General features: G+C 48.9%; 1 protein-coding gene across 30 annotated transcripts in view; it reads right to left on the reverse strand.

Moving 5' to 3' along the window:
- MEGF11 (multiple EGF like domains 11) overlaps positions 1-15005 on the reverse strand; it is a 368856-nt gene that overhangs the window by 74941 nt on the left and 278910 nt on the right. For all 30 annotated transcript variants that reach the window (XR_014242115.1, XR_014242116.1, XR_014242117.1 and 27 more), the window contains 2 exons: positions 3836-4082; positions 2478-2598 (listed from right to left, as the gene is read on the reverse strand). Coding sequence is in view for 25 of the 30 variants with exons in the window: in XM_082383269.1 (XP_082239395.1) it covers positions 2478-2598; positions 3836-4082 (368 nt within the window). In the remaining 5 variants the exon portion in view is untranslated. The remainder of the gene's footprint in view (positions 1-2477; positions 2599-3835; positions 4083-15005) is intronic.

Genomic DNA, 15005 nt, shown 5'->3' on the forward strand with positions numbered 1-15005 from the left:
ATCTCGGACTGCGGCTGAAGCCACCTGGGGCCAGCAGGAAAGTGAGGCAATGGAGGATGATAAAGAGAGGGCCCTTCTGCCCTGAACCGGCCCCCTGGCCCCAGCCCTCTCCCTGGGCGGAGCCTCCGGCCTGAGCCACAGCTTCATTACACTGTGACTCTGCACGCACGAGGGGTGTTAATAATTCATACAAATCTGCAAGTTAAATGCTGTGTCAAAAATAGAAATGCAATTGTCTACAATAAAATTAAAAACATAAAGTCCCCAAATCCAAAGGCTTCTATTGACAGTTTCCTGTCATCTGGAAGAACAAACCTCTCACTGTACTGGGAGAAAAAAAAATCTCTTGTGTTGGTTTCCTCCCTTCCCCCTCTTCAATCACCAGCCACCATCAGTCTCTCCAGAGAGGACTTTACAGGTACAGGTCTGCCTGCGGCCTATTCTCCCCCTACCTCATCCTGACCCGACCGCACTGCCCACTGTTGGGTCTCCGAGGACCCTGTCTGCAAGTGATGGAATTCCGGAAGCTGGCTGGAAATGAGAGGGCCTTTGCAGAGAGTGGTTCAGGATGGGAGAAATGGGCAGGTGTGGGAGAGTCAGCAGCCCTTTTATCCTCCTCAGAAGAGACAGAGACAGACAGACACTGAGAGCTGGGATTCAGGAGTTAGGAGACCCGGATTCCAGCTCCACCTCCCTCTTCACCAGCTGTGTGGCTTTGGCCAGCTCACTTAGCCTCTCTGGGCCTCAGCTTCCTCATCTGAGAAAGGAAGGTATTGACAGACCAGTGGTGTTCAAACCTCTTAAAGCTGGGAGGCCCTCTTTTTACGTGAAGTCTTACCTAGAACCTCTAGGTAGATTGAAATGGGGAAGTGGGGTGCGTGGGAGCCAGAACCCCAATTATTAGGCTACTCGTTCCCACCCTCACCTCCAAGAAACCCTAGGCTTCTGTGAAACACAGAAGCAAATCCTACAGTCTGCATTGACTGTTTCCAAACGCAGACTTGAATACAGGGTTGGCTGCCTCAGAATTATCTGGAGGAGATTATTAAATATAGAGATCCCCGGGCCCCAGAAGGTCTCTGGTGGAGCCTGGGAATCTGTATTAACCCCACCCCCACCCCCATGCACCGTGACTCTGGTGCACAGCCAGGCTGGGACCAGGCTGAACCAGGTGATCCCCCAGGTCCCTTCCTGCTCTAAAAATTTCTGGCAAATCTCTGCCTGCATCAACAGGCCCTGCAGCCATCCCTCCTGCTGTCCCCTCCCGCCCCCGCCCCCCCCCCCACCATGACCTCGTTGTTCACAGCCTCCTGAAAAATCCTGCTCAGCAGCCCTGTCCTTCCTGGCTTTGCAAAGCCTCAGGCCCCAGGGGAGGCAGCCGGCCGTGTCACTGAGCTCCCCCCGAAACCGGAAAGTCAGCCTCAGTGACTCACTGCTTCTGAGGGGCTTGGGACTGTGGAGGGTGGGGACACTGACAGGGGGAGCATACTGGCTAAAAGGAGGCTGTGGCTCGTCTGTGGCATCCAGGGACACACAAAAAGCAACTGTAGAGCACTCGAGACCTTGCAAGGCACATTGGATGTGCACTGCCTCATCTGAGCCTTCTGCCAACCATGCTGCTATGAAGGGCAGGGCTGTTTTTTGGTTTTTTTTTTTTTTTTAATTTTTAATTTTTTTATTTTTTGGCCACACCGCGCAGCATGTGGGATCTTAGTTCCCTGACCAGGGATCGAACTCGCGTCCCCTGCATTGGAAGCGTGAAGTCTTAACCACTGGACCGCCAGGGAAGTCCCAGGGCTGACGGTTTTCATGCCAGCTTTGCAGACGGGAAAGCAGAGACTAGAATAGCCGAGGGCTTTTTTCAGGGTCAACATTGGATGTGAGGCCTGATGTGATGTGATAAATCTCATCCCCCTTTCCCACAATGGTGGTTCCCAGACAAGAGACCCGGATTGGTTGAGGCTGCATCAGAATCACCTGGAGCACTTATTAAAATACAGATTCTGGGGCCCACAGAAGCAGAATATGTGTATGTGTGTGAGTACAGAGGTTGGAGGCTGGGAATCTGAAGTTCTATAAATGAAGGTGACCCATACCCTGCTCTCTCCCTTCCCCTGCACCACCCCCATCTTTACACCATGCCCTTTTCACCACATTTCAGAGCCCGTGGCAGCTCAAGTGAGTCCCTATGCTGAAAGACAGAGACAATTTATGAGAATAATTCAACTCCTTTGCACACGAGGGACCACAGGCTCAGAGAGGTTAAGTAACTTGCTTCAGGTCACACAGCACTTAGATGGGAGCCCTGGGATTCAAAGCTGTGTCCATGACACAACTGGCAGTGTCTAATGATGCCCATGACCATAAAGAGGAGGCAGGGTATTCAGGGTGGGAGAGGAATTCAGCCCTCCAGGGTGCATGTGAGGGATGCTCAGACCTCTTACAGAGCCCCACCCAGATCCTGCAGGTCCACCTACCATCCAGCCTGGGGGGCAGGCACACTCGCCAGTGATGTGGTGGCAGGTACCCCCATTCTGGCAGGGGCAGCGCAGCTCACAGTGAGCCCCGTGGCTCCCAGGTGGGCAGAGCTCCTCGCAGCTGCGTGGGGGAAGCAGAGGCGTTAGAGGCAGCTGCATGCAGATGAGGTCACAGGGCCCTAGCGCTGCCAGTCCCAAGGCTCCCGGGCTCCCTAGAAGTTAGTGAGTTCACAGTCAGTGTGAACTATACTAGGCACAGGGCCAGGAGAGGGAAAACAGGGCTCAGATACCATGAACTGGAAGGTTGTGTGCTTGGGCCAGGACTTGTGGGATGACTTAAGGGCTTTTAGTGTAAAGAAGAGTGCTCTACCGGGAGGGAAAGCTGAGGAAGGCTTCCCTAAGAGGGAGACATTTCACTTGAGTCTTGGAGGTGCAGTTAATTTCACTGGGAGAAGGGGAGGAAGGGCATGCCAGGTAGAAGGAACAGCACAAGCAAAGGCCATGAGACGTAGCCATGACTCCAGTCTTCAAATTCTGCCTAAATTCAGAGAGAGGGAGAATCTGGGACATGCCTCCACCCTCTTCCAGGCTTTCAGCTACCACAACAGGCTTCTGTACAGGGACTATCACTGCTGAGATGCAGGGAAGGATTTGCCTGGGGTCTTGGTCTTGGGCCTTAGCCCAATGTTTTGCCCCTGGAGCTGTTGCCAGACACTGGGGCAGGGGACACACAACATCCATCAAAGATGTATCTGCAGCCAGAGTCCTTGGGTGTCCCCTCAGGATCTAGGGCTGTTGGGGAGGCCACTGAGCCTTTGACAGGGTGGGGAGGAGAACTTCAGTCTTGCCTCTGAAGGGGTCTCAACTAAGCAGCCTTGGAGGGCTCCTGTCCATGCAGCCTCCGTCTCCAGGGAACTGGAGTGAGGGGCTGCTTGGGGTCTGAGAGGAGAAGGTAAGGGAAGAGGAACAGGCGCAGTAAACTCCCCGAATCTGTGCATGATATCTGCCCAGGGCCCTCACCCACCTCTGCCTCAAATGGCCTGGAAGGGTCAACAACGGCATTTGGGTTACGATCAGAATTCCAAACTAAGGTCTGGGGCCCGGACCAGGAAGGGCCTCCTGGGAGGAGGTTAGCCAGCTCCTCTGGCCACGAGAGCCTCCATCAAAATGTGTCCTCCCAGCTCGCACCAGTCACCCTGGGGCCTGGACAACAGGGATGTGAGGGTGTGGGCGAGGCCCGGGCGTTCAGCCTCTGCAGGACTTGGTGTCGGAGCGCAGGAGATTTTACAGCCAGGACTATCTTGACCCTCCAAGTGTTTCCCGATCCTGCTCTCCCAGCCGCCCCGGGCTTTACTCACTAGACGCCAGTATAGCCGGGCGAGCAGAGGCACTCGCCAGTGCGGGGATCGCAGCTGGTGCCGTGGTGGCACTGGCACGGCAGCTGGCAGCCCTTGCCGTGGGTGCCAGGCGCGCAGAGCTCCTCGCAGCGCCAGCCTCGGAAGCCGGCGGCACACACGCAGGCGCCGGTGATGGGGTTGCACAGGGCTCCGTTTTGGCACTGGCACCGGTTGCTGCAATGGGGGCCCCAGTGGTCGCTGTCGCAGCCTGCAAGAGAGGAGCGGGTCAGGGCAGAGGGATCCCCGTGGACTCTCCTTGGGATGGGGGCTGGGAACAGCCTTCCCATCTCTGCATTGCTTTTCACTGGATAGGAGGCGGCAAGGGGTTTCTGGATGGAAGCTTTGGCGCTTCATAGCTCCATCAGCTCCTTGCCAAGCCCCACTCCACCCCCAAATAATCATCCAAGCTCAGAAGCTTCTTTCCTCAACGCATCTCCCAGTCGGGGTCATTCCATTCCAACCACGCCTCTCCAGAGCCCCCTCTCCGGTATTGAAACTCTGGAACCACAAGCCATTTTACCATTGCTAAAACTCTTCTGGGTTGGCTCTCTCTTCCTCTCAGCCAGGCCCTTTCTCTTCCAGTGTGCCTCCCCTCTTCTCCGTGACCCTCCTCCCCTTCTTGGTGCCTCCCCAGCCCAGCCCTCATCTCTCTCTCTTTCCATCTCTTCCTGAAACATTAGTTCTTCTCACCTCTTGCATCTCACTCTCTGTGAACAAGTCTTCTAACGCCCTGCCCCTCCCCCGGCTCCATCTCCCTGTCACCACCTCCACCCGCATCTCTCTTTCATGCCGCGTCTCCCTAACAGTAATGCCTACACCTCCTGGTTCCTTCATCCTCAGTTCAATTTCATTACTTTCCAAGCAGCCAACTTCAGAAGGAGAAGGAAAAAAGAAATATTTTCCTGGGAGGTGACAGACAGCCTTGAAGATCTTTATATGTAATTAAATGTTTCAAAGAGTGATATCTGAGCCAGCTTTGCAGAAATTCACACTCTGCGGCGGGGGGAAAGGGGCTGAATAGCAGTCCTCAGGTAGGTCACCCAGCCTGCTGCCACTTCCTAGTCTGACCCTCACTTGATGCATACAGGACACACAACAGCAAGACATCCTTCAACTATAGCCTCATTCACTCAAATCCTGGAGTAGAGGTGCATGTGGAGTTCAGGCAAGGACAAGCATAAATAATGTACTAGGAGATGTTCCATGGAGAAAAAGACTGCTCCCAGCTAAGGAAGCAGGCAACATTTCCAGGAAGAGAAGGCATCTGAAGTGGGCTGTAAAAGATGTCTCACTTGTCTGACAATCAGAGTGACTAACTGTCCCAGTTTCACCATTGAAAGTCCCTCATTCTGAGAAATCCCTCTGTGCTGGGCAAACTGGAATGGCTAGAGACCCTACTGCCTGAAGACAAGGAGATGATTAGTTGACCTTTGTGCTCCAGTGACTGTAGGGTTTAGCCACTCAAAGAGGAAAGGGGGCAGGTGAGTGGGATTGGGGAAGGTGTCCCTGGGGCAGGCTCAGTATGAGCAAAGAGACAGTGGTACTTGAGTGCTGGGTATGTACAAAAGCACAAAGTTCTAGTGAAGCCAGTGAGTACATGGGATCTTTGGAAACTAAAAGGCTGATGGAAGAATCACTCTACCAGCCCCACCAACCCTCCTGCATATACTTCCCACTTGCTGACCAGGGTCAATTGGTCAAAGTCATGGAAACTGTCCATTATTTTTAGTAGATGGAACCACACTAGGCCTGGAATCCCAATCACCCTATCTTGCATCATCCCTTCTTCACTGTGCCCCAAATATATACACATACAAACCGAGCTGCCAAACTCTGAGCAAGACTCACCCTGCATTTTCTACCTGGTACTACAGTAAGTGAGGCAAAAACCAAGTCCAATAGGCAAAACAATTTTGAGAAAGATGAACAAAGCTGGGGGCATCACACTTTCTGATTTTAAATTATATTACAAAGCTATAGTAATTCAAACAGTATGATATTGGCATAAAAACAGACACATAGATCAATGGAATAGAATACAGAGTCCAGAAAGAAACCCATGCATATATAGTCAATTAATTTATGACAAAGGAGCCAAGAATAGACAATGGGGAAAGGACAGTTTCTTCAATAAATGGTGTTGGGAAAACTGGACAGCCACATGCAAAAGAATGAAACTGAACCCCTATCTTACACCATATGTAAAAATCAACTCAAAATGGATTAAAGACTTGAATTAGGACCAGAACAAAAAAACTCCTAGAAGCAAACATAGGTAGTAAGCTCCCTGATATTGGTCTTGGCAGTGATTTTTTGGATTTGACACTAAAAGCAAAGGCAACTGAAGCAAAATCAACAGGTGGGACTACATGAAACTAAAAAGCTTCTGCACAGCAAAGGAAACCATCAACAAAATGAAAAGGCAACCTACCAAACGGGACAAAATATTTGCAAATCACATATCTGATAAGGGTTTAATATCCAAAATATATAAATAACTTATACAACTAAATAGCAAACAAACAAACAATCTGATTAAAAAATGGGTAGAGGATTTGAATAGATATTTTTACAAAGAAGACATACAGACGACCAACAGGTACTTGAAAAGATGCTCATAACCATCAGGGAAATGCAAATCAAAACCACACTGAGGGGACTTCCCTCGTGGTGCAGTGGTTAAGAATTTGCCTGCCAATGCAGGGGACACGGGTTCGAGCCCTGGTCCGGGAAGATCCCACATGCCGTGGAGCGACTAAGCCCGTGCGCCACAACTACTGAGCCTGCACTCTAGAGCCCTCGAGCCACAACCACTGAAGCCCGTGTGCCTAGAGTCCATGCTCCACAACAAGAGAAGCCACCGCAATGAGAAGCCCACGCACCGCTATGAAGAGTAGCCCCCGCTTGCTGCAACTAGAGAAAGCCCACGCGCAGCAATGAAGACCCAACGCAGCCAAAATAAATAAATAAATAATTTACTTATTTAAAAAAAAAAAAGGAATGCATAGATTAAAAAAAAGAATCCACACTGAGATATCACCTCAAACCTGATAGACTGGCTATTATCTAAAAGACAAGAAATAACAAGTGTTGACAAGGATGTGGAGAAAAAGAAACCCTTGTGCATTGTTGGTGGGAATTTAGGTTGGTGCAGTCAGTATGGAAAACAGTATGGAGGTTCCTCAAAAACTTAAAAATAGAACTACTGTAAAATCCAGCAATTCTACTCCTGGGTATTTATCTGAAAGAAATGAAAACGTTAACTCGAAAAGATATCTGCACCCCCATGTTCACTGCAGCATTATTTACACTAGCCAAGACACAGAAGCAACCTAAATGTTCATCAATGGATGAGTGGATTAAAAAACGTGTATACACAAATGTATGTGTGTGTATGTATACACACACACATATATACACATACACACAATGGAATTTAAAAAAAAATAATTTTATTTATTTATTTATGGCTGTGTTGGGTTTTCGTTGCTGCGTGTGGGCTTTCTCTAGTTGTGGCTAGTGGGGACTACTCTTTGTTGTGGTGCACGGGCTTCTCATTGCGATGGCTTCTCTTGTTGTGGAGCACAGGCTCTAGGCATGCGGGCTTCAGTAGTTGTGGCACGTGGGCTTCCGGAGTTGTGGCTCACAGGCTCAGTAGTTGTGGTGCACAGGCTTAGATGCTCCACAGCATGTGGGATCTTCCTGGACCAGGGCTCGAACCCACGCCCCCTGCATTGGCAGGCAGATTCTTAATCACCACACCACCAGGGAAGTCCCACACAAGGGAATATTATTCAGCCACGAAAAAGAAGGAAATCTTGCCATTTGTGACAATATGGATAGACATTTTGAGGGCATTATGCTAAGTGAAATAAGTCAGACAGAGAAAGACAAATACCATATAATCTCACTTATATGTGGAGTCCAACAAACAAACAAACAAACATCGAACTCATAGATACAGAGAACAGATTGGTGGTTGTCAGAGGTAGGGAGTGGGCAAGAGGGGCAAAGGTAGTCAAAAGGTACAAACTTCCAGCTACAAGATAAATGAGTTCAGGGGATGTAATGTACAGCATGGTGACTACAGTTAATAATTCTGTATTGTATATTTGAGAGTTGCTAAGAGAGAAGATCTTAAAAGGTCTCGTCATAAGAAAAAAACAACGGTAACTGTGTGATGTTAGCTAGACTTAGGGTGGTGATCATTTCTCAATATATACAGATGTTGAATCATTATGTTGTAACCTGAAACTAAACTAATATATGTTATATGTCAATTATATCTCAATGTAAAGAATTGAGTCCAGTTATCATTATAACCTGCACTCACACTGAAAGAGGCTCACAGGACAGAGAGTGATGGAGCACCCAGCAGTCCGGCGTCTGCCACGTCACCTTCTCTCTGGGAGATCTACTCAGTGAGTAGAAAGACAGAATTACCTACTGTATCATTTCTCTCTCTCTTTTTGTTGTCAAGCATATGTAGTTAAATTTGCATGAGTTTAACGTACATATGATGTGACTCCATTGTAATAATAATAACCACCACATTTTAAATGCTCACTTGTGACATTTAAAACTATGTGAATTAGGTTTTATCTCTCCATTTTACAGATGGGGAAATAAAGGGTCAGAGAGATTATGTGATTGCCCAAGGTTATAGTCAAGGGCAGGCCAGGTCTTCTGGCTCCAGCACTCTCCACTGGAGGTGCATGTGACACTTTCTGAATGATGATTCTGAGGAGAGAGATTTAAGAGGTGCCACTGGGGACAAGGTGGCAGTTGCAAAGCACGAGGACCGGGACACCACAGAGACTAGCCACATCCTCCCCACTGATCACTATGAACAGCCCTGGGACCCAGAACAAGGGATTCCCCTCATTGTGCTGGCATAGTCACTGCCCTCAGACCTTGGCTCTGTACTGAACTGTTGGAGTCCACAGCCAGCTTGCCCTTGGGGCATCCCAGGGCAGACAGTTATGCTTTGCTTATCAGACAGGACCTCCATTCACTCTGTCACAACCAAACCCAGTAAGAAGCAAAACTATGCCTTTGATAAGGGAGCTGGATATTGTCATGAAGCCCATGCACTAACACTTGGGTGCTTTCGTTCTTCTACTCGTTCATTCAACCAAGCACCTGCGAGGGCCAGAAAGTGTCCCGCCCTCTTGGAGTGTATAATGGGTGGGGACAGAGCAATGGGAGCAGCATTTAAGGCTGACTGCAGAAGGGCTATAATCGGGGTCATTCAGGGCATCAGAGGAAGACACAGGCAGGTCTGAACCCAGACAGGGGTGGTTAGGGAAGATGTCTTCAAAGAAAAGACCTGAAGGAGGGGTGAGGGTGGGGAATGAATCTAGGCAGAGGAAATAATGTATATAAACGTTTGGAATGGGGAAAAAGCATGAATGTGAGGGAAAATGAAAAAAAGATATGTGTGTCTGGAGTGTAGACTTTAAGGGAGACCAAGGTACAAGGTGAGGTCGATTCCTGGGCTGGGTACCAGGTCCAAGGGCTTTGTGAGCCATGTTAAGGGGGCCAGACTTCGTACAAGGGCCGGGAGGCTCTGAATATGTCCTAAGTGGAGGACTGACAAGACCAGGTGTGGCTGCTGAAAGATTGGTCTGGTGAGAATAGATATGTGGGCAGGAGAGATGGAGTAGAGGTGGGGTTGAGCGCCTGGCTGTTATAATGGGAAGGAGATGATGGTGGCCTTGACTAAGGTAGTAGCATTTGGGATGCAGACAAGGGGACAGATTTCAGCTGAGTTTATAAGGTTGAATCAGCAAGGACGGGGTGACTGACAGGGTGCTCAGGGAAGAAGAGAGAGGGAGGTTGGTACCCTAGCTTTGGCTTAGGCTGCTGGGTGGATGCTGGTGCCACATACTTTATGGAAACACAAGGGGAAGAGCAAACACTTGGGGGAAAAGGATGAGGTTAATTTTGCTCACTGTGTTTTGAGGTGGCTAAGGGACATCCAGGAAGGCATTCAAAACCCATTCACCTACTGACTGATGCCCTCACACTTGGGTGCTTCTGCCCTTCTACTCGTCCATTTGACAGACATTTACTAAGCACCTGCTAGTGGCAGAAAGTGTCCCGCCCTCTTGGAGTGCACAGTCTAGCGGGGACAGAGCCGCGGGAACAGCATTTACAGAACGCTGTGAAAGTGCCATGATAAGGCAGTTCAGGGCATTAGAGAAGCACGTGGAAATGAAATTCCATTAAGTCCGACAATCCGGGTTCTCAGACTAGATGGTGTGTGTGTGTGTGAGAGAGAGTGAGTGTGTGTGTGAGTGTGTGTGTGCATGCACGCGCACACTGTATATGCTTGTGTTTACATCTGTATATGTGTGTTTTATGGGGCTCCCCCCCTCCAAAAAGAGCTCTATGCACATTAGAAACTGATGGAAATAAACAGAAAACATTTTTAGACTAAAAAAGCAAAGCAACTTGGAGTCACTAACATAGGAGGAAATAATCCCTCATATCAAAATTGACAGGAAGAGATTCCATTCGATTAGAATATTCTGATTAAGGAAGCAGGGAAGTGTGTAATCCATTCCATAGACATTCCCCCTACAGTGATTAAGTGAAAAAAAAAAGTTAGGGTTCACAGGGATAAGCTTCAGTTATCTTAGAAAATCCACTTAAAAACACCTCATTCCCTAGCAATGACAGAGAAATGAGGCAGTGCGTCAATTATCTACCCTGTTGAAGGTGAATAAAAACTATCACCATTAAAATTACAACAGGACTTTGCATTATTTCACAGACAATTGCAAACTCTTTCTAATTTGGCCCCAGAATGTCAGCCCCTCACAGACTTTTTAAATTTCTGTCACAGATGCTCCTTCCTAATTATATTTGGCTTTGGCTGACTTTTTCAAGTGGGCGGATCTTCTCTGGGCAGCGAGTGAGGGCTTAGGCCACCCAAAAGTCTGTGGCCTGGCTTGTTCTGGTCCTTTAATCCGGCCACCTCTCGCCCTTCCCAGCCTGTGCATCTCCCAGCTGACCTATCCTTTCTGCAGGGCCCAGGCTTGGGTACTCCCTCACCTCCACAAGGGGAGTGGTTACGTCTCTCCCTTCACCACCCACCTTCACCACAGACACGCTTTCAAATTTGTAAGTCCACTTGAAAGGGAGGTTAATACGTGCCAGGCCATGAGATAAAGGCATAAAGTAAATTTTCTCATTTAATTCTCACAGCAACCCCTCTAACGCGGGTGCTATTCTTATCCCCATTTTGCAGATTAGGAAACAGAGGCCCAGGGAGGTTAACTACCTTGTCCAAGGTCACCCAGCTGGGGAGTGACTGGCTGTCTGAGCTCTAACCCCTGCTGTTCTACTGGGTGTGGCCTGCTGTTGATGGAAGAGGGGATGTGGGATGTTGGTGGTCAGCCTGGGCTTAGACGGCACATGGAGATGTGAGAGCAGGGGCTCATTTTCCACAAAGGCCTTCCAGGGATTGGTTCATGTGGAGGTGGTAGTCATAGGGCCCAGGTTTTTCATGACTGGCCCTACTTCCCATAATTTTATCCTCTTCAGTTAAGATAATTTATTTCTTCTGAACTTTTCCAACTGTGATAAAACATGTATAACATACATTTCGCCATTTGAATCATTTTTAAGTGTACAATCAATTCAGTGGCATTAATTAGACTCATGGTGTTGAGCAGCTGTCACCACTATTTCCAAAACTTTTCCGTCACCCCAAACTGGAACTCTGGAACCATTAAGTAATAACTCCCCATTCCCTCTTCCATTCTGGAAACTTCTAATCTACTTTCTGTCTCTATGAATTTGCTTCGTCTAGATATTTCACATAAGTGGAATCATAAAATATTAGTCCTTTGTGTCTGGCTTCTTTCACTTAACATAATGTTTTCAAGGTTCATCCATGATGTAGCATATATCTGTACTTCATTCCTTTTTATGATTGAATAGTGTTCTATTATATAAGTATGCCACATTTTGTTTATCCATGCATCTCTTGAGGGACACTTGGGTTGTTTCCACCGTTTGGCTACTGTGAATAATGCTGCTGTGAACATGTATGTCCAAGTATCTTTTGGAGTCCCTGAAGATCACTTATTAAAGGCACAACTTGCTATGTTTTTATGCCTTTGTTGACTTTCTCTATTAGGAGCAATAACTTGGTTGACCATTGTTTTTTTGTCACCACTTCTATATAAGTAGCTTTAGGTGTCTTGTGTCCAATCTCCTCTACTAGCCTTGGAGTCCCCATGGGTTACAGCATGGGGACCTGGGTGCGTTCTTTTTTTTTTTTAATTTATTTTAACTATTTATTTTTTGGCTGCGTTGGGTCTTCATTGCTGCGCACGGGCTTTCTCTATTTGCGGCGAGCGGGGGCTACTCTTTGTTGTGGTGCGTGGGCTTCTCATGGCGGTGGCTCCTCTTGTTGCAGAGCACGGGCTCCAGGCGCACGGGCTTCAGTAGTTGCTGCACACGGGCTTCAGTAGTTGTGGCACACGAACTCAGTAGTTGTGGTCACGGGCTTAGTTGCTCCGCGGCATGTGGGATCTTCCTGAACCAGGGATCGAACCCGTGTCCCCTGCATTGGCGGGTGGATTCTTAACCACTGCCCCACCAGGGAAGGCCCTGGGGTGAGTTCTTGTTTGCAGCTGTCCCTGCCCCCCACATGCACACACAGTCTCACCCAGCGTCCAGCCCAGAGCTGGGGACAGGAAGAGCCATCAGCCATGCTGACCAGGGGCCTTGGCCAGCCCTTCTCCAGTGACCAAAGAGCCTCCTCCCAGCCGCTCGTGGGGATCCACATCCTCAGACAGCGGTCCTTGGCCTGGGTGCTCATCAGCACCATCCTGGAGGTTTTAAAAACCTCTCATGCCTGGGCTTCAGCCCTGGACATTCTGATTTAATTATTCTGGAGTGGTGGAGCCCAAGGACAGGTCCTTTTAAAAAGCTCAGCAGATGAGAACTACTATCTTTCTGGTGATCTGCATTCTCACTGGTCCTCTCAGGGAGATGGGCAGGAGGACGCTGAGTCTTGCGGGGGGTGGTGGGAGAGATGGACGATTCCCCCGTTCCAGAGATGGCAATCCTGAGACTCAGCAAGGAGGGAGACTGGCCATTGATGTGAAGGTCAAGGGGTAGAAAGGAATCTGGAATGCAATAGCCCTGAGCTGCCCCGGCCTGTACCAGAGTCTGGGCCAAGGCCCCCACAGTGCCCGCTTAGCAGTGGAAAGGCTTGACACAGTCAGAGCATCTCCCAGGAATGGCCCATGCCCCCGCCCACCCTGAGAAGTGGGGGAGCTGCCAGGTCATGGGATTGCTCCTGAGTTTACAAAGCAGCAGGCATGGAGGCAGAGACAGAGCAGAAGCCACTGGAAACTATTTCAGCTGCTAAATAAAGTGACTTCCCAGTGAGCGAGGCCGTTTGTCAACTGACTTACCCCAATAAAAGCACAGGCAGGGACTTCCCTGGTGGCGCAGTGGTTAAGAATCCATCTGCCAACGCAGGGGACATGGGTTCGATCCCTGGTCCGGGAGGATCCCGCATGCCACGGAGCAGCTAAGCCCATGCACCACAACTTCTGAGCCTGCGCTCTAGAGCTCGCGAGCCACAACTATTGAGCCCGTGCACTTAGAAGTCACCGCAACGAGAAGCCCGCACACCGCAACGAAGAGTAGCCCCCGCTTGCTGCAACCAGAGAAAGCCCGTGCGCAGCGACGAAGACCCAACACAGCCAAAAATAAATAAAATAAAATAAATAACTTTATTTACATAAAAAGAAGCACAGGCAAATCCTCAAAGGCCAAGCCCCTCCACTTTTTCCAGACCCAAGCTGCAATTTTGAGGGAGCATCGAAGGGTGGGTCGGAGCCAACGCTGGGCAATCTTGGGCAGCCCCCTCCCCTCTCTGGGCCTCTGTGCTTAGATGTGTAAAATGACAGATTTGGATCAGTGGTTCTTGCTTGGAGTAGGTCACCCTCCCAAAGAGGGCACCTGGAAATAGGGGGAGGGAGGGATTAGGTTGTCACAAATGATCAGGGACAGTCCTGCACAATGAAGAACTATGCCCTCCAAGTGCCAGTGGTGTCCGCATTAAGAAACAGCAGTATGGGGTGGGGGAGGGTTGGATTGGGAGTTTAGGACTAGCAGATGCTATTGACACAGTCAGAGCATATATATAAACTATTACGTATAGAATAGATAAACATCAAGGTCCTACTGTATAGCACAGGGAACTATACTCAATATCCTGTGATAAACAATAATGGAAAAGAAAAAAAGAAAAAGAAACACCAGTAGGTATACGCTGGGATCTCTTCCCATTCTGATATTGTGGGATTCTGTGCTCTGTTGCTCAATGTCCCCACTTGAGAAACAGGCCAGAGGAGACAGGGTAGATGGTATGCTTGCCCTTGTGTGGAAAGAAAAATTCAAGGTGGTTACCCAGGCTCTGAGCCGAGCCATGGCTCTGACCCCTATCTCTCCACCACTTAGATTGCTGGAATTAAATATTAATAGCCCAAGGTGCTGTAGATTAAAACCCAAATCTCCTGACACAGTCCCTAAGCCTAGCAGATGCTGACAGCACAGAATTATAATGATGTATCATTAGCTCTTAGTGATCTAGTTATTACACTTGTTACTCTGTGTTATTTAACCACACTGTCTATATCTCCCTCAAGCCTCCAAGGGCAGGCAGAATTCACCATGGGTGCATGGAACGCAGGCTGCCCTTCCACATCCCACTGGTCCTCGAGGGCGGCAGGGGTGGAGGACTAAACACACGCATAGGCAAAACCCTAACCCTGTGAGCTTCCTATGGACGAGCTGTGTTCTCATAGGGGTTGTGTCATTTAATCCTCTTACTAAGCCTGTGCCATTTGTTCATACCTTGCCTTGTTTCAAAGAGGATTTGAGACAAACAATGTGAGGTGGATTATTATCCCATTTTTCAACTCAGAAAACTGAGGCTCAGAGACATGAAATAAGTAAATCAGGGTTTCTCAGTCTCAGCATGATTGACATTTTGGGCCAGAAAATTCTCTGTTGTGGGGGCATCTGTGCATTGTAGGGTGTTTAGCAGCATCCCTGGCCTCTACCCACTGGATGCCAGTAGCACCCCAGACACACAATT

Source organism: Balaenoptera borealis (assembly GCF_965194805.1).
Source record: "Balaenoptera borealis genome assembly, chromosome: 3".
Classification (NCBI taxonomy): domain Eukaryota; kingdom Metazoa; phylum Chordata; class Mammalia; order Artiodactyla; family Balaenopteridae; genus Balaenoptera; species Balaenoptera borealis.